General features: G+C 39.0%; 1 protein-coding gene across 2 annotated transcripts in view; it reads right to left on the reverse strand.

Annotated features, from left to right (window-relative positions):
- Positions 1–7,547: 7,547 nt before the first annotated feature.
- The window catches only part of USP45 (ubiquitin specific peptidase 45), an 80,951-nt gene continuing 67,870 nt past the window's right edge, over positions 7,548–20,628 (reverse strand). For both annotated transcript variants that reach the window (XM_033234683.1, XM_033234684.1), the window contains 4 exons: positions 20,052–20,149; positions 15,633–15,719; positions 12,501–12,654; positions 7,548–11,101 (listed from right to left, as the gene is read on the reverse strand). In XM_033234683.1, the coding sequence (XP_033090574.1) occupies positions 10,971–11,101; positions 12,501–12,654; positions 15,633–15,719; positions 20,052–20,149 (470 nt within the window). In that variant the 3' untranslated portion in view covers positions 7,548–10,970. The remainder of the gene's footprint in view (positions 11,102–12,500; positions 12,655–15,632; positions 15,720–20,051; positions 20,150–20,628) is intronic.

Consider the following 20,628-nt stretch of genomic DNA (forward strand, 5'->3'; position numbering starts at 1 on the left):
TTGGAGAAGGGGTTGAGTTCGCAACTCCACTTACAGACTACGGAGGAACCCCAGGGTCAAACCAAACCAATTCAGGCCAGTTGCTTAGCGCAGTTCAAGTTGCTTAGTGCGCTGGAAGCGGCATTTCAGGCAGTCCAACATCTGGCTCGAACCTTCTCAGAGTATTGCAGCGCTCAAGTGAGAGTATTCCATCCTTGGAATACTCTGCCGAGGGTTCCGCTTGAGGGAAACGAGTTTGTGAAGGTGAGCAGTCTGGGTCCGTAGCGAAAGCGGAGACCTTAGCTGACCCCGCTGCTGTCTTTTTCCTTTGTTAACCTCAACACATCGCGCCCCCTTCCGGGAACACTTGCTCATCTCTCCTTCGCTTAACTAGTCTCGGTTTTTCATTATCTGTGACCTTTAGGGAACCGTGGCGGGGGCGGGGAAGTCTGGTTTCCGTCTTGCTGCTTTCCTTCAACTACAAGATGGCTTCTCAAAAGGACGTATGCAATGCCATTCCTCAAAGAGGGTACGTTGATTCCACAGTGTTTTTATATGAACAACGTTCAAGTGTCAAAAGTATTAATTTCCAGGCTAGGAGCTACAAGTTACAAGGATAAAGAAATGTTCCAAAGATAAAGTGTTTATTAACTACATCCTGGGAAGTGCCTTTCCAGAGAGTGACATGAAAACTTTTGCGTGACAAAGTGCACGAAGTATCTAAATTATTTCATTGGGAATTGTCATGCAAAAGAAATAGCAAATTTCCGTAGAAACAAAATAGTAAGAGCACAGCTGGATGGATAAAGATACAGATGTGAAAATATAGATGCCCTTTGCTGAAAATTCAGTTTTCCTTAGCACTAGAAACCCAGATACTCCTGAATTAGCATTATAATAAAAGTCCTCACTAGCTAACCATCTGCCTTTCCTCCAATCCACAGACGTGGTCCTCAAAATAAAATTTTATCTTGTGAGAAACCTTCATTGATTACACCTGACAACACCATGACGCAGGTTCATGAAGATACTACTGAAGGCAAAAGGAAATCCCTATTTCTCCGACCTTTTCCCTAATTTCCACTTAGCACAAATAAGACTACTCAACAGTCTGATTTTAAAAATCACTGTATGGGCCGGGCGTGATGGCTCCTGCCTGTAATCCCAGCACTTTGGGAGGCTAAGGCAGGCATATCACTTGAGGTCAGGAGTTCGAGACCAGCCTGGCCAACATGGTGAAACCCCGTCTCTACTAAAAATACAAAAATTAGCTGGGCATGGTGGCAGGTGCCTGTAATCCTACCTACTAGAGAGGCTGAGGCAGGAGTATTGCTTGAACCCAGGGTCAGAGGTCTCAGTGAGCCGAGATCTCGCCACTGCACTCCAGCCTGGGCAAGAGTGAGTCTCTGTCGAAAAGCATAAAATAAGAACCACTGTATGGAGCAAAAGAAGGACATATACCACATGTTATCAGTAATCTCTGATTCTGCTCTGTGATTTTGTGCATTTTCCAAGTTTTTTGCATCAGGTCTGATTTTCAAGTTACATTCTCTGAGACACATTCTCATCAGAGGAATGTTCTATCTTAGAGAAACCCGATTGTCCTAGTGAAACTGTCGTGTTCCTACTCCCTATAATCATATTGTAATTGTTTGCTTGTTTCCCTAGTAAAGGTGAGGCAATTTTCGGGTAAGGGTTTTCCCCCTCACCTCTGCCCTCCAAGTGCCCAGCATCTGCTTTGCACACAGAAATTGTTACATCTGCTGTATGATTGCATTAATATGTTCAACAATGATCCTCATGTAGGCCAGTCATTTCGGAAATGCATTGTGAAATGGAGAGGATTATTAAATACCTCACATTTTGTTCCTTGTGCCAGTTTAATGAGACACCCTCAGCAATTGCTGTTTGCCAGACCCGAAAATGAATTTTACAGTTCCAATTCCAGTTCCCTTTATCTAACCGCTCTAAGAGTTCCCCATAACATTATGATCTTATGGACACATGAGGTAAGTATATGTATTTCAACACAGAATTTTCTAAGAATGTGTGTTGTGGTGTTAAATTTCTATGTAAGCAGCTGTCATGTGCATGATCTGCTGCAGTCTGATCATCCTGCACCTGGATCATCAAATGCTTAGCAGTCTTATTTGACAGTCTTATTTTACCAGTCTTATTTGACAATCTGCTGTTTGTTAATGACTAACAACCAGGGGACTTTATAGGTTAAAATTTGTATTAACTTCCTCTGTTATCAGTGTTTGAAGTAGAAAATTTGGCCAACCCCTGTGGCTCACGCCTGTAATCCCAGCACTTTGGGAGACCAAGGAGGGTGGATCACCTGAGGCCAGGAGTTCGAGACCAGCCTGGCCACTATGGCAAAACTGTCTACAAAAAAATACAAAAATTAGCTGGGTGTGGTGGCCTGCACCTGTAGTCCCAGCTACTCAGGAGGCTGAGGCACGAGAATCACTTGAACCCGGGAGGCAGAAGTTGTCGTTAGCCGAGATCACGCCACCGCACTCCAGCCTGGGCTACACAGTGAGAATGAATGAATGAATGAATGAATGAATGAATGGAGTGAAGTAGAAAATTCTAGGGGAGGATATGTCACCTTCCATTATTACAGAAACAAATTATCCTTAAAGCAAAATGGAAATAAGCTAAGATGATATGTGGAAAATATATCAAAATAGGAACTATTGCTCTTTCTTGAGATTTGAACCTTTATAGTGTTATTAGGTGCCATATCACATCCATCTTAAAACTTAATAAAAATTTAAAGCTGTGGTATATATATACAATTGAATATTACTCAGCCTTAAAAGGGAATGAAATTCTGATACATGCTACAATATGGATAAACCTTGAAAACATGCAAGATGAAATAAACCAGACACAAAAGGACACATATTGTACAATTTCACTTATATGAAGTGCCTAGAATGGGCAAATTCACACAGATGGAGAGTAGAATAGAGGTTCCCAGAAGTTGGGAGAAGGGGGGAATGAGAAGTTACTATTTAATGGGTACAGAGTTTTCGTTTGGGATGATGAAAGAATTCTGGAAATGAATGGTGAAATTTGCACAACAATGTGAATGCACTTAATGACACTACTTATACACCTAAAAATGGTTAAAGTGGTAAATTTGATGTTGTATATATTTTACCACATAATACAATGGATGATGAAAAATATTTAAAGATAGTATGCTACAGGCACATCCTTACAAATTACAACTTTTTTTTTTTTTTTTTTTGAGATGGAGTCTCGCTCTGTTGCCAGGCTGGAGTGCAGTTGGCTCACTGTAACCTCCGCCTCCTGGGTTCAAGCGATTCTCCTGCCTCAGCCTCCCAAGTAGCTGGGACTAGAGGTGCGTGCCACCACGCCCAGCTAATTTTTGTATTTTTAGTAGAGACAGGGTTTCACCATGTTCGCCAGGATGGTCTCAATCTCTTGACCTCATGATCTGCCCGCTTCGGCCTCTCAAAGTGCTGGGATTACAGGCGTGAGCCACCGCACCCGGCCTACTCTTTGATTCTTAATATAGTTACTTAAGCATTTCCTAGAAAGTAGTGAATCTGGCATAATGAAATACGAGGATATAAAATAATACTTTAGTTGTTTAACAGTAGATCACATAGGGCTTTATACAGGTGTTGTCCCTTTAGGCCAGGTTGGAGAAAGTAAGGTAAACTTATGCTCAATGACTACCTGTTCTTACCTAAAATCTTTTGTGATTCAAACTACTGTTTCTGTACTTAATTCACTGGTATGATGATTATTACTAGTAAACATCACTAGTGTTCGACAGTATGATTCTCCACAGGCTTACTACACAGAAGACTGAATTTCTAAGCCCCTTAAAGTTAGGGAGTACTTTATCAATTCGTTCTGGCGAATTCATTGTGGGTTGAGTAATGAAGTACACTTACAAGAGTTGGTGCACCGTCCTCAGGCTGCATGTTTCACATAATACAGCATGTTTCAGACAATGCAGCTACAGGTTGGGAATTCCTCTGTCAGCCTGGATAACTGAATTGCTTCACGGGAAACTCAGGATCCCGGAAGATCCTCAGATCTGTAAAGGACTTTGTAACGACCATGAATGAGATAAGCCACTGAGATTCCAGGTTCATTTGACAATACAGCATAAGACTAACCTATCTTGAGACAAATATAGACAGTGGTAACAGGAGTTGGGTGCTGCTGAAACAAAGAACCTAAAATAAAAAGCATTAGCTTAGGATTGGTTGGCAGAAAAAACTAATATTGGAGGCTCGAAACATGGCACTTCACATTATGTAGCAATAAAGCATTTGATATAACTTACTGATGATAATCTGGGAGGCAGATAATGTACATAATGAATTTCGAACTAGGGGAAGAGGTTTAAAAACCAGATACTAGTGTGTGGTGGGTGTTTTGGATGCACTAGACAATGTATTATAAGAAAGAGAAGAGCTCAGGAAAAAAAAGAGTTGGCTTATGAAAGCTGAAACAAGAGGGAATACAGGCAATCCAAAATAAACTTGAGAAAGCTTTTAAGTGACAAAGGATTATTAAAACTCAGGCTTGCAACAGATATAACTAAGGATGTAAACTTTATATCCATTTTGGAAAAATTTTCAATGGATTAATTAAAGATGTGGAACCTTCGTTTTTTCCTCTTGGGAAAAAAAAAAAAGCCTGAGGGTGAAAATGTAATTAAGAGTATGTCTCTCTCAGCCAGGTGTGGTGGCTCCCATCTGTAATCCCAGCACTTTGGAGGCTGAGGCAGGTGGATCACTTGAGATCAGGAGTTCAAGACCAGACCAGCCAGCATGAAATGCATGAGATGAAATATCGTCTCTGCTAAAAATACAAAAACTAGCCTGGCATGGTCCCGGGCGCCTGTAATCCCAGATATTCGGGAACTTGAGGCAGGAGAATTGCTTGAACCCGGGGGGGCAGATGTTGCAGTGAATGGAGATCACACCACTGCACTCTAGCCTGGGTGACAGAGCAAGACTGTCTCAAAACAAAGAGTATAGTATGTCTCTCTCATCAAATCTTGTAATTGTCGTAAAGTGAGGTGTGGGGGCAGGAAAGCAAAGAAATATAGCAAACCCAAGAACTATGTGACAAAAAAACTCTGGTGTAGCTGCTGGCATATGAATCTACGGATGAGAAGCCTACTAAAATTTTAAGAATTGTATTAGAAACACACACAAATTGTGGCTGAAACAACTTGTGGCTATTCCAAATTAAGAGAAATTACAGCCCCCAGTCATCTAAGAAATAGTCTCAATGAAAGCTTTGTAACTCCCAAAGTTGGCATATATATATTCCTCAGTAGCTGTTCAGATGTAGCCATGAAGATTTAAGGAAAAAAAAAAAAAAAAAAAACTTTCCCAGAGGATGGAGTCTAGAGTCAGAGAACAACACACAAGGGAATTCTTCCTAGGAGATAGAAAAGGAGCCTAATCATGAGTATGCCCTATACCCAGACTTAGGGATACTAACAGTATCTCCCATTCTTACCCATTCTGAATGTTTATTGCAGATATAGTTCCATCACTGTACAGTAAGTATGTGGAAAACAGAACATATCCTTTTGGTTCCTGGGTCTCCAGAACAGTAGGAGCAAACATCCAAACCTGATACAGCACTTCCAGAGAGCCTGGTCTTGGAGGATAAAACTTTTACCTTGATGGGACTTTTGGGCCCTGTCCCTTAAGAGTCACTGTGTTCCATGTGTACAAAGGAAAAAAACCTATTTGGTGACCAGAGGGGTGGACTGTGGTAGAGACTTCTGTTAAATTCACATATCCCATTCTCCTTTTCCTATAAGCCCGTGGGAGACTCTTTCCTACCCATCTTTCCTTGCAATTAGGCAGGGTCATATGATTACTGCTGGCCAATGGGTTGTCAGACACACATCCAAGATGAATAATTGCTGGGGCAAGATCTTTTAATGCTGTATTCTTCTGCCACAATGGGGAGACCTCATATTGAAATGGTACAGCCACAGACTGAATCAGTTTGGATTACGAGAATCGCCAATTGGAGGACAGTTGCCTTTGCAGACCGTGCAGACTCACAGTGAACTTTGGATGCGCCAGAAGTAACTTTTGTGTTAAGCCACTGGGATTTGGGGTTGTACTGCAGCACAACTCAGCCTATCCTAATACATATGGGAATGCAAACATCTCAGATATTTCTTCTTGGGTGCAATTTAAAATGTGTATGAAATGGCTTCAGAAGTGTCCATGAACCTTTGAAATTACATACAAAAATTAGGGAGATACATTTTTCTGGGAACATACAGATGTTAAGACTTCCCTTCTCAGTCTCTATATTGCCAGAAGAGAGGGCCCCAGAATTAAAACCCCATTCTTCCTACAACATTCAGCTTTCTCTTTGGGGACTATCAGTACTAATATCACCATGTCTTTTATCTCTAGGATATCTTCATCCCCTGTACCTTAATTTCCACATGGCTTCATAGGGAGTCCATATTGCTTGATTTTTCTTCATATCATTACTATTAACATAAATTTTCCTTACATTCTTAGAATGTGTATTTCCTCACCTCTTAGATTTCTGGCTCTTATGTTGACTGCTGTATCCCTAGTACCTACCACACAACAGGTATCCAACAAATACTTACTTTTTTTTTGAGACAGTCTCTCTCTGTCACCCAGGCTGGAGTGCAGTGTGGTACGATCTTGGCTCACTGCAACCTCTGCCTCTTGGGTTCAAGCGATTCTCCTGCCTCAGCCTCCCAAGTAGCTGGGATTACAGGCGTGTGCCACCATGCCCAGCTAATTTTTGTATTTTTAGTAGAGATGGGGTTTTGTCATGTTGGCCAGGCTGGTCTCGAACTCCTGGTCTCAGGTGATCCACCCACCTTGGCCACCCAAAGTGCTGGGATTACAGGCATGAGCCACTGTGCGTGGCCTAACAAATACTTACTAAATGACTAAACAAATAAAAGATGGTCTTTAACTTTCATCATTAATCTCAGAGAACTTCATTACCTGAAAGAAGTTCAGACACAGATGGGTAGGCAAAATATTTCTTAATTGCTGGTGCAAGACCTTACCCTTTTTAATAATTATCCTGTCTAAGTAACCTTTTAAGAAACCCCTGAAAGGAAGATGATCATCCTTGGTAGATACTGAAATCTGAGTGAAAGTGGCCCATAAGATATTTTGTTTTGAAATAAAGAATTTCTAAAATATGTAGGATATTTTGAATACAGCTGAGAAAGCTGCTGTGAACTGAAGGTTTATGTCCCCTACAACATTCACAAATCCCCAGTGTGATAGTATTTGGAGATAGGGCCTTTGAGAAGTGATTAGGTCAGGAGGATGGAACCCTCATGAATGGGCTGCATGAAAGAGGACCCACAGAGATGCCTTGTACTTTTCCCATGTGACGACACAGCAAGAAGGTGCTGTCTTTATGAACAGAAGTGGGCCCTCATCAGACCCCAAGTCTGCTGGCACCTTGATGCACCTTGATCTTAAACTTTCCAGCCTCCAGAACGGTGAGAAATAAATTTCTGTTAATACACCACCTAGTTTATGGTATTTTGTTATAGCAGCCTGAGTGGACTAAGACATAAGCAAATGCATTGTTGATAGATAAAGCATTCTGTCAATAACATAAACTGCGAAAATTCCAGGACCAATCTTGTAACATAAAATAAATAAGAATATTTATTATGCATGTTTTATACAGTAACACCAAAATAATGCTCAATAAGTTACACAGCTATTTTCTAGAAACATGGCAAAAGAAAAAAAAAACAGTATGAATAATAGTATAAATTTATTACTCAAAATTGAAAATATAGTCATCTTTTAAACAGATTTGAATTCATGATTTCTACATAAACAAAAACATAAATATCTAGAAATAGTATTTTTTTTAACAATGTACTAGATACTATCTAAAGGCTCAATTTTATTGCACATATTTGGTTTAGGCTTATTTGATCAATACATGCAGAAAAATAAATTACAAACATGAATTTTTAAAAGGAATCAGCATGTTATTTTGTACTGCAAAAATTAGATGAGGGTTGATACATTTCACAGCTTAATCTTCAGAAAATTTTATTCTGCTATTGCATAAAATCACTGATTAAAATCATCACACATGGACACTAAGAACTATTAAATACAGTAAAATAGCTCTGTTGGTACATTTAAAATAGGAGAACAGGTATCAACTATTCTTTGAGTTGATACCAACTGTCTTCTTTTTATTTTTGAGTCAGGGTCTCACTCTGTTACCAGGCAGGAGTGCAGTGGCGTGATCATGGCTCACTGCACCTTGTCCTCCTGGGCTCAAGCGATGTTCCCCATTCAGCCTCCCAACAGCATGAGCCACCATGCCTGGCTAATAAATTGATACCAACTGTCACTCTTCTCAGCTATCTAAAAAGGTGGTCTTCACAAGTTTTAAAAGCATTAAATGATACAATATTGGCACACATTTTTTTTTTTATATTTGGAAAAAAACGGGAAGCTGGGGTAAACCAGTTTCTAAATAAAGCTAGTGAAACTTGTTTTACTTTAATTCATTCCAACACTATGGTAGTTATGTTGATGATATGTAAACATTCTTATTTATTTATACTGTTTCCTGAGGTGATCCAGAAACTATTGTTGTTGTTATTAGTAGCCTCGCAATTTACTATCCCTGCAAATGTGCTTTGGAAATATTCAAAATAAAAACAAAAATTTTAATGTAGACCCATGTGTAATTTAACATGCTTTCTCTGTTACAAAAGCTATATTTAGCAAATTCTTAAGTATTAAAACTCGAATTTATTCCATTTTTCAGAAGACAAGGAAAAAGCACTCATAAACTCTAGGCCATAAAAAAAAATTCATAATTAGCTCATTTAACATGAATAAAATGAAAATAAAAATATCTTACTTGCATGTTACTTCTGGAATAATGTCAAAAATCTACGTAGATCTTTCCATTTTAAATGATGTTAAAATAGTGTCAGCACTGTGACTGACTCATAGCAAGTATGGGTATCTATCCAAATATTTATCTTTGAAACAAGAAACAAGTAACCATCCGATGAAAAGTGCATGCCTCTTAAAAGTATGTTTTCTGTAAGAAAAATTAGGTGACCTATATTTACATTTAGGCAGTTGGTGGGGGGGTGGGGTGAAAACTGCTCTTACCAAGATGGCTGACTTGAATAAAGACATTCAATATTTTTCAAAATATTCACTGCTCTGGTACTGAGATCTCCAATGATAATGGATTACAGTTAAACAGAAAATGCTGTAAAATACCTTTTACAGAACACAGCTTGACTTTGCAGATTAACTTAAAGATACATTTCTTGATTATTTCACTGTTAAAAATCAAGAAAAACACTACTATTAACATTTCAACATCTTAAAAATAGAATTTATGCAATGACATTTTTAAGCTCTGCATTTTGTGTACTACTGCCATCTTTAATCAGTTATGTTCATCCATATATTAAAAGGCAGCACTGGTGCCTTGATAACATTATATATGCTTATGTGTTTAAGACAGTCAATCTTGATTAAATATTTCTATACATTATCTGCAGCCACTATCCTTCTTTCCCAGGAGGAGAATGAAGTGGGACTAGGCATTTACCCAGCACTTACCTGCACTATCATTCACTGGCACTAATGATTAGGATGCTTGAACCATGCAGTTTTTGTTTCTATTTCAACAATATGACACTGAAGTAGCCATTAGTTTTTGATATTTAAGCCTAAGTAATAGTAATATTCTTCATGCCAAGTTTTGACAGTTAAATAATTTGTATTCTAGAGGGGAAAAATGATTTTTTTGCTATTATTTATTTAAAAAATAAAAAATGCCAGCTTAATGCCCCATTAAAATAAAAGCTAAATTCACCTGAACTTGTTAATGATGCTTGCTGAAGACAAAAATAGTGATTTCAAAACCCCAAAACTGTGTTTAGTATTTACGAGAAGTAAAAAAAGTATTACATTTTTCTGTTAATATAATTCTCTATCATTTACAAATATAATTTGGCAATTTATATTTCAAAGCTATCCTATGGTCCTATATGGATTATCAACTTCTAATTGCCAATTCTAAATTTTATAATCATCTATATTTGGCCTTGGCCAACCACTTGCAAGTTATCCTTAACTCCACCAGGAAGAGGATGCAAGAGATATGTTTATGAAATGCCTCAACATATTTCTAGCTTTTCAAAACCTCAAAGTAATAGGCTAATAAACAGATTATTTGTAAACCCACACTACTGAAATTACAGTGATACCCTTTTATATGGTTGAATTGTATAAAATATGACAAGGGAACTACACCATATTAGGTGTTACTTCATGAAATTATGTGTTATAGCAGTTTCCTAAATGGTAGTACACATATACCACTGGATGGCCCTGAGATGATTTTAAGTTAAGTGGTACATGGATAAACAATTTTTCTTTAATAGTTTTAATATTTATTATAAAAAATATAAAAGCACATAAAACATGGAATATGATTGCTCAAAATAAGACTAAGGTTTAAAAAGGCTAAAAATATTTTTAAAAAAATAACCATGATACAGAATACATGAGAGTTCAGGAAGGTGGTATTACATTTAGGAAACACTGTCTTAAGGAATGATTTGACTTAGCCAGCATCACTTCTGAATGTTTGTAATAATGAGCCACATCATTAAGGGGTTTCCTTTCCTACTATAAATTCTGGGAGGTTTTTGTACCCCAGAATAAATACCTGGAAACAAAATTCACATTTATTTTAAGACTATGAATTTTAAAGCATTGAGTAAATTTACTTTAAAAGGGTTCACCAAAATGGTGAAATAGTTCAGGACCATTTGATGAACATGCTATTCCTACAGAAGAGGGAAGACTACAAAGGCACGTTATATATTATAGTTATCGCTGCAGTATTCAAAAACAAATGACCTAAATAATCATCACCATTAATAGTTATAATACTCTTTCATAGAAAAGAAGGTAGGCTTGTGCACTAAGTGCTCTTGATTCTGGAACCACCTGTACGTAAGTGTCACTAACATGGACCCACTGGCCTGCTGATTCACTATCAGCCTCTTTCAAACCTAGCAAAACAAAAAGAAGTGCAATTTTAAAGTAAGTATGCTTTAGGTTCTTACTCTAAATTACAAACAATAATATATTCATTACAAACTCTATCTAATGCCAAATTTTACTTGAGAAGTCTGTTTTTTCTTGGCTTAAGCATTTTCAAAAATAATGATTTTTTTTTTAAATTATACTTTAAGTTCTGGGATACCTGTGCAGAACGTGCAGGTTTGTTACATAGGTATACATGTGCCATGGTGGTTTGCTGCACCCATCAACCTGTTATCCACATTAGGTATTTCTCCTAATGCTATCCCCTCCCCTACCCACTAACCCCCGACAGGCCCCAGTGTGTGATGTTCCGCTCCCTGTGCCCATGTGTTCTCATTAGAACAAATTCTTTCAAAGCATTAATATTATAGGGATAATTAATAATGCTGTCTGGCCCAGCGCAGTGGCTCATGCCTATAATCCCAGCACTTTGGGAGGCTGAGGTGGGTGAATCACTTGAGGTCAGGAGTTTGAGACCAACCCAGCCAACATGGTGAAAACCCGTCTCTAATTAAAAAAAACAACAAAAACAGACATTAGCCAGGTGTGGTGGCAGGTGCCTGGAGTCCCAGGTACTCTGGAGGCTGAAGCAGGAGAATCGCTTGAACCTAGAAGGCAGAGGTTGCAGTGAGCCGAGATCGTGCCACTGCAATCCAGCCTGGGTGACAGAGTGAGACCTCATTTCAAAAACAAAACAAAAAAAGCAAAGTTAGTTGGATGACCCATAAACAAAGCCAGCAAATTTTCAACTCCAACTCTTCTGACAATCTGGTATGGCTTCAAAAACTTTTGGTATTGTTAAATAAAATGCTACTCCACTATAATACACAATGACTCAGTACCTTAAAATACCATGTCATCTCATATGACCTAGAAGGGTACAGTCTTCATAATATTTGAGATTTTCTAAGCACTCGTAGAGGGAATTCTCACTTAAGGTGAATCCAATTGAGGCTGGGCATGGTGGCTCACACCTGTAATGCCAGTACTTTAGGAGGCCGAGGCGGGCAAATCACTTGAGGTCAGGAATTTGAGGCCAGCCTGGCCAACACGGTGAAACCCCGTCTCTATTAAAAATACAAAAAGTTAGGCATGGTAGCATGCACCTGTAATCTCAGCTACTCAGGAGGCTGAGGAGTAAGAATCACTTGAACCCAGGAGGCAGAGGTTGTAGTGAGCCAAGATTGTGCCACTGCACTTCAGCTTGTGTGACTAAGTGAGACTCTATCTAAATAAATAAATAAATAAAATGAAGCAAGCAAGCAAATCCACTAGAGGCATCTATGAAATAGTAACTTAGCTCTCCAGAAAAGGAAGCACACATTCATTTGTTTTTAAAAATAAAATAAACTTAGGATGGCATACCAGGCACACTTTTCTTTTTAGTGGGATGTTCCGATAATTTCCTGGAGGGTGTTCTCACTTTCACATAAGCAGCGTAGTGGCCTTCTCTCATCGAGCCACTATGTTCCACTATGCCATAGAGACCATAGAGAACTTTATCTCCCATGCTTGCATTCTTTTAAACAAAGAAAAAACCCAAATTAGTAATATCTGTTAAATACTGTTGTAAGGAAAAATAAGTAAATGTATATCTGCCTAACATAAGAAAAATGCATAGTAAAAGTAAGATAGTTTCCATACCTATTAGGCCGGCAAAATTGAAAAACCTTAACAAGGTTCTCTGTTGGCTGATTTGTGGGGAAAAGAGCACTCACACATATTGCATATGGGAATGCAAAGGGTACAATCCCTATGCAGGGATATTTCTTTTTTCTGTCTCTGTCTTTTTTGAGACGGAGTCTTGCTCTGTCACCCAGGCAGGAGTGCAATGGCATGATCTTGGCTCACTGCAACCTCTGCCACCCCAAACGATTCTCCTGCCTCACCTTCCCAAGTGGTGGGATTACAGGCATCTGTTACCACACCCAGCTAATTTTTATATTTTTAGTAGAAACAGGGTTTCACTTTGTTGGACAGGCTGGTCTCAAACTCTTGACCTCAGGTGATCCACCTGCCTTGGCCTCCCAAAGCGCTGGGATTACAGGCGTAAGCCACTGCGACTGGCCTATGCAGGGATATTTCATGGTATCAGGCTGAGTTGTATATGTATTACTCTTGGATTCATTAATCCTTTTTCTAGGATTTGATCCCACAAATACATGAGCAAAATGTTAAAAGACATGTACCACACTATTAATTGCAGGATTATCTGTAATATCAAAATACTGGAATTAAAATGTCTGTAAATTGGGGACTGGTTGAATAAACTATGATGTATCCACACAATAGAGTATTATGCTTCTTGAAAAACAGAGTGCAGACGATCTCTAAATGCCGCTATGGAATAAGCTCTAGGATATAATGTTAAGAGTAAGGCAGAAAAAAGGATACACAGTGTCAGCTACCATTATTTAACAGGGTAGATGAAAATATACATGCCTATCTGCTTATATTTAAATAAATTATAAAAGAATAAACCATAATTTTTTTTTTTTTTGAGACGGAGTCTCGCTCTGTCGCCCGGGCTGAGAGTGCAGTGGCCGGATCTCAGCTCACTGCAAGCTCCGCCTCCCGGGTTTACGCCATTCTCCTGCCTCTGCCTCCAGTGTAGCTGGGACTACAGGCGCCCGCCACCTCGCCCGGCTAGTTTTTTTTATTTTTTAGTAGAGACGGGGTTTCACTGTGTTAGCCAGGATGGTCTCGATCTCCTGACCTCGTGATCCGCCTGTCTCGGCCTCCCAAAGTGCTGGGATTACAGGCTTGAGCCACCGCGCCCGGCCAAGCCATAATTTTTTAAATGGTTACCTACAGGGAGAAGGAGCAAACAGGTAGAATGACGTGGAGAAAAGCCAGATATCTTTGAATTTACCTTATTTAGGTACATTTGACTTTGGACCTACATAAATATTTTGTGTAATTAAACAAAATTAAATTTTACAAGAAATTCCAAAAAGTAAAAATTAAAAATCGCACAAATGAACAACAGATCCAGTACTTATCTGGATACTAATTCATTTTAAAAATCACGAGACAATTGAAAACATGAACACTAGGTGATATGACAGAATTATTAAATGATACTGTGGTTATGTTAAAAAGTGGAGAGGGAGCAATTATTATCTTTTAGAGATACATAGTGAAATATTTATGGGTGAAATGATTTCTGATGTTTGCTTCAAAATAAGAAGAAGAAAGTTAATTAGTGTGTGGATAGGGCGGGACTGGCCATGGATGTAAGGGTTTAGGGCTGGGTGCTGGAAGTTCATGGTACTCTTCTGTTTGCTTTTGTGTATATTGGAAATTCTCCATAATAGGTACTTTTTAAAAATATGTTTTTATAAATTTAACACAGCTTGTTAAATTTCATTATTATTTACCACATTATCAAATTCTAGGAATACTGAGTATTAATAGTCGACAGATAGTGCTGGTATTCCACAGCAGATACACTGTAACTCAACCAAAAATTACATTTAAGATATTTTTGTTTTGACTATCATGTACTGAAAGTATTAAGTTCAATAGGCATTCTATTACATACCACAAAATCTAGACTTCTAGCCAGTAATCATGAGCAGGACAATATGTTACCCCATAACTGCTTCCCTCAAGGAAGACAAAGTCATCTACTTCATCTACACAATTCTTTTTTTTCTTTTTTTTTGAGAGGGAGTCTCGCTCTGTCGCCCGGGCTGGAGTGCAGTGGCCGGATCTCAGCTCACTGCAAGCTCCGCCTCCCGGGTTTACGCCATTCTCCTGCCTCAGCCTCCCGAGTAGCTGGGACTACAGGCGCCCGCCACCTCGCCCGGCTAGTTTTTTGTATTTTTTAGTAGAGACGGGGTTTCACACTGTTAGCCAGGATGGTCTCGATCTCCTGACCTTGTGATCCGCCCGTCTCGGCCTCCCAAAGTGCTGGGATTACAGGCTTGAGCCACCGCGCCCGGCCTCATCTACACAAGTCTTACATGTAAAATAAGCAATGATAAACCAGTCTGCTTTCTGTACCTAATTATTACAGTAGCAGCAGTTTTGAAGTATCATACTCCACTGACAAGTACCCTATTCTCAGTAGTACACATAAAGTGGCACGAAAGACAATTCACTACTACACTGATATGCAAGATACAGAACTCTGCAAATGGTAAAACTACTACTGATTAAACAGTTCACAAGGAACAAGAGAGGACACAAAACCTCACTTCTCTCAGCAACCATCAACTTCAGTAGCATTTACAAACAGCTTAGACCTTCATAACCATCATGCCTCATGCCTTACCTTTTCAATTTTCCTTTATTTTGTCTCCCAAAGGACAAAAATCATATTCAGTGTATTAAATGTTCCATATATTACTGACTTAATCACTGGCTATTAAAATTCCCTTTCAGAAGAGAAGTCTTTTTTTTTTTTTTAAGAAAAAGCATTGCCTAATAATATATAGGATACATTCAAGTATATTAATTTATAAATCAATTAAATATCTTAATATACTGTACCTTACAAGTAGCAGAACAGAACGGTGCTAAATCGAGCATAAGTGGAAAATCTACATGTCTGTTTACTTTACGAAGACTCAAGCCAGCCTTAAAAAGACCAAAACATTTTTGAAATGCAACAAACAATTAGATCAAAAGCAATGTGTTTAACTAAAACCAAAAGAGAAATTGTAGCAGTTTTTTCATAGATAAAAATGTGACTAATGAATAGTCAAAATTAATATGACTAAATTAAAAATTAGGTTTCATGAATTGTTACTGCAAAGATTATTCATTTATGTGGGGATTTTTACCACAAACAATAGGGGGAATAGTTACTTTCAATGTGGCTTTTCAACGCTTATGGAAAAATAAATTCAATATAAAAGCTAAGCTACTGACACACATGCTATCATGAAAATATATTCAACTAAAGAGTAAGGAGATTGGTGTTCTAGGCCTAACTCAGTGACTGGTTGTCAACTTGATTCCAGGTATAAAAGGATGAGATTAGGTCTTTCTCAGTTCTAAAATTCAATTATATTCATTCATTAAAACAAACAAACAACCTGAACATTCAAAACATTTTATCAGTAAAAGTAAATGCTATTACATAAATAAAATTGTACTTTTATGTTCTTAAATATGCTCTCTTTTTCTAATTTTCAAAGGCAAACCTTAAAAAGTGTATGCTTTGCATTATGTAATGGTAATAAAAACTAGCTAATAAAATATCAAAGGTATTGAGGAGACCCGTAAATAGAAATGGACTCTGTTGGAATGAGAAGATACCTAAATCCGAAATGAATGGGTAGACAAAAACTAAAAGAGACAACCTTTCATGACGTCAATGACTGATCTTTCATTTGCATACTAATCACAATTTTACTGTAGATCTGTTGCTTTTTTATTGCTTATCTTTCTTTAAAGACAAAAAACACTTACTTTTTTGCCAAAGTGTAGCCGCTTACTGATTTGTTTTTTCAAGTGATCTTTAGAAGGCTTGAAAATAGCTGACATGAAATTATGAGGTCATATCCCAGGAATATTTAATCTATATTCAATTTCTTTGCTTTTTTCATCAGGTGACCTCTATAAGCACCCAATACGAGCACTGTCTGAGATCATTTCAGGCTTTTGTGTTCTCCTCAATCAGTACTTTGCTGTTAAGAAATTACCCCGTCATACGAGAGACTGTGAAGGACTTTAATATAAGACGAATCTTTTTTTAGGTGGTAATTTTTGGAAAATATCTAGACTTATATTTGCATCTACAGTCTCCTGCCTTTTTCCCTTTAATGGAATGATACACTGCATCTTCCATATTAAAATATAAATCTGATGTCCTGCACATTGGACATTTAAGCTAGGCCTTACGTCTGGCGTAACCTGAGTGGGACACACAAACATTTTTATGTATATCTCTATTTCCTTGTGGTAGGTTCTTACTTAGTCAAGAGTCATTAGCTTTGTTCAAAAATTGTTTTGTTTAAAACATTACTCGGCTGGGCACGGTGGCTCATGCCTGTAATCCAAGCACTTTGGGAGGCCGAGGTGGGTGAATCACCTGAGGTCAGGTGTTCAAGACCAGCCTGACCGACATGGTGAAACCCTGTCTCTATAAAAATACAAAAATGGCCGGGCGCGGTGGCTCAAGCCTGTAATCCCAGCACTTTGGGAGGCCGAGACGGGTGGATCACGAGGTCAGGAGATCGAGACCATCCTGGCTAACACGGGGAAACCCCGTCTCTACTAAAAACTACAAAAAACTAGCCGGGCGAGGTGGCGGGCGCCTGTAGTCCCAGCTACTCGGGAGGCTGAGGCAGGAGAATGGCGTAAACCCGGGAGGCAGAGCTTGCAGTGAGCTGAGATCCGCCACTGCACTCCAGCCTGGGCGACAGAGCGAGACTCTGTCTCAAAAAAAAAAAAAAAAAAATACAAAAATTAGCCAGGCGTGGTGGTGGGTGCCTGTAATCTCAGTTACTCAGGAGGCTGAGGCAGGAGAATCACTTGAACCCAGGAGGTGGAGGTTGCAGTGAGCTGAGATCACGCCATTGCACTCCAGTCTGGGTGACAAAAGCGAAATTCCATCTCAAAAAAAAAAAAAAAAAAAATTACTCAATGTTCTTCGTATTTATTACTAAATCGCTTTCTAGTAGGTGTTACCAACTTACACTCCCAATGCTGGTAAATGAAAATGTCTCTATCTTAGGTCATCCTTATTAACACTACTATATCTTTGCTAATTTGGACAGGTTGAAAAAAGAATCTGCCATTTTATTTTGCCTTTCTTTTGCTGGGAAGGATGGACCTTTTTTATACTTGCCCGAACTCTGTACTTCCAGAACTGTCAGTTGATATTCTTTTCCCATTTTACTATTAGGGTCTGAGATATTTCTTATTTGCATCTACAATCTCCTGCCTTTAAGACTCTTTATATACTTACAACGTTAAAAATTTGGCATTTTTATGACAAAGATCTCTATCCAGTTTCAGATTTGCATTTAAGTGTTGTGGATGTTTCTGATATACAAAGCTACCATACAGAAGGCTTTCAGGGATGTCAATGAATTAGAAACAAAGGCATTGCTTAGGGACTCTGCTCCCTATAATGCCCAAATCCTGGGAATAAGAATGTGGCTTTGCTGACATTATATTTAGCTTGAGAGAAAAAGGGACCTAGATGGATGTCCATAAATATTTCCCTTTAAGGGCAAGAATTATTTCTGTAAGTTGTTTCTAAACAGGGATGCAAGTACCAAATATAAAATAACTGTGGTGCATCATGAAATTAGCTTCTGCAATCTGGCATTATCCTCTCTTATTCACACAGAATCACTGCAGATGTACCCTTTCCATTAGGCGCTCTGATATGACAAGATATAATACATCTGCTTCTGTTCTCTGTGCCATTTCAGTTCCATTGAGTTTCTATAACCTTGACTATGGAAGAATCCAGAACTTAATCTGTGGATAGGGATGGCAGAATGGAGAAAAATCTCTTCTCGCACATCTGGATTCCACCTAAAATGTTGCAAATATGTAAACTATCAATAGTTTTCCTTGAGATTTCCTTATTAGCTTTTATATTTAGAAAGTCTTTCACACAGAGGTCAAGTTAAATATTCATTTAAGGGCCAGGTGCAGTGGCTCACGCCTAAAATCCCAGCACTTTGGGAGGCTGAGGTGGATCACCTGAGGTCAGGAGTTTCAAGACCAGCCTGGCCAACATGGTGAAACCCCATCTCTACTAAAAATACAAAAATTAGGCCAGGCACGGTGGCTCAAGCCTGTAATCCCAGCACTTTGGGAGGCCGAGATGGGCGGATCACGAGGTCAAGAGATCGAGACCATCCTGGCTAACATGGTGAAACCCCGTCTCTACTAAAAAATACAAAAAACTAGCCAGGCAAGGTGGCGGGTGCCTGTAGTCCCAGCTACTCGGGAGGCTGAGGCAGGAGAATGGCGTAAACCCGGGAGGCGGAGCTTGCAGTGAGCTGAGATCCGGCCACTGCACTCCAGCCTGGGCAACAGAGCCAGACTCCGTCTCAAAAAAAAAAAAAAAATTAGCTAGGTGTGGTGGTGTACACCTGTAATCCCAGCTACTCGGGAGGCTGAGGCAGGAGAATCGCTTGAACCCAGGAGTCAGAGGTTGCAGGGAGCTGAGATTGTGCCACTGTACTCCAGCCTGGCAACAGAGGGAGATTCCCTCCCCCACCCCACCCCACCCCCAAAAAATCATTTAAGTTTTCTCCTTGTTTTCTTGATAATTTGTTTTATACAATTAACATTTTTATTTGAAAATTGTATGGGCCGGGCATGGTGGCTCACGCCTGTAATCCCAGCACTTTGGGAGGCCCAGGCAGGTAGATCGCTTGAGGTCAGGAGTTCGAAACCAGCCTGGCCAACATGGTGAAATCCCATCTCTACTAAAAATACAAAAATTAGCCAGTGTGGTAGTAGGCACTTGTAATCCCAGCTATTTGGGTGGCTGAGGCAGGAGAATTGCTTGAACCCGGGAATTAGAGGTTGCAGTGAACTGAGATTGAGCCACTGCACTCTAGCCTGGGCGACAGAGCAAGACTTTTATCTCCATCTGGTCTTGAACTCCTGACCTCAGGTGATCTGCCCACCTCGGCCTACCAAAGACCCAGGGAGCCACCATGCCCGGCCACAAAACTTATTTTCTATTACCACACAAACATACACGGAGATATCATTTAGGTTCCTGCTGCCTAAATGTTCAAATATTGTGAATTAAACAATTTTAATCAGGAAAGTCTTATAAACTATTATGGCTAGATGAGCAGTAAATCTCACATGACACATTTTAAAATTCAGTAAGTTACTGGTTACTGTCTAATCCTTGACAATATTCTATAGGACTCAAAGCTCTGTAAAACACATGATGAAAATTATGGTGCTACTGAAGAAACTTACCTGATGAAATCTTTTCAGATGGAGAATTAGGACTGCTGGAACAGCAGAAATGAGCAATTGCTTCCTGGCATTAGTATAAACTCCTTCTACTTTCTTTTCTACATAAAATGCAATAAATTTATAAAATTCCATTTTATACATTATCTACCATATAATAAAAATTTATACAGAAGCATCATACCACATTTTTAAAAATGTTAAAGAAATTGGACTTCTGATGAAAGGGCAGTCTTTACTCCTTCCATTTACTTTCATTTAACTCTGCTAAAATGAAAGTAAAGGAATTTTTTTTAAAGGCACACAGTTAATAAGAACAAAGAATAGGAGAGGTAACACTTGAAACAAAATTTTGGAAGGTAGAAAGCAGATGGACTAGAAGTAATTTGTGTCAGTGCCCTCCAGCCAAAAATCACCAGAAGCACATGTGTAGTTGAAGAGTTTGGGTTTTAAAAAGATTTCTGAATTTTTTGTCTATTTTTTGTTTGTTTGTTTGAGACAGGGTCTTGCTGTTACCCAGGCTGAAGTGCCATGAAGTGGTCATGGCTCACTGCAGCCTTGACCTCCCAGGCAGAAGCGA

The sequence above is a fragment of the Trachypithecus francoisi genome, unplaced genomic scaffold, assembly GCF_009764315.1.
Source record: "Trachypithecus francoisi isolate TF-2019V2 unplaced genomic scaffold, Tfra_2.0 Lachesis_group15, whole genome shotgun sequence".
NCBI classification, from domain to species: Eukaryota; Metazoa; Chordata; class Mammalia; order Primates; family Cercopithecidae; genus Trachypithecus; species Trachypithecus francoisi.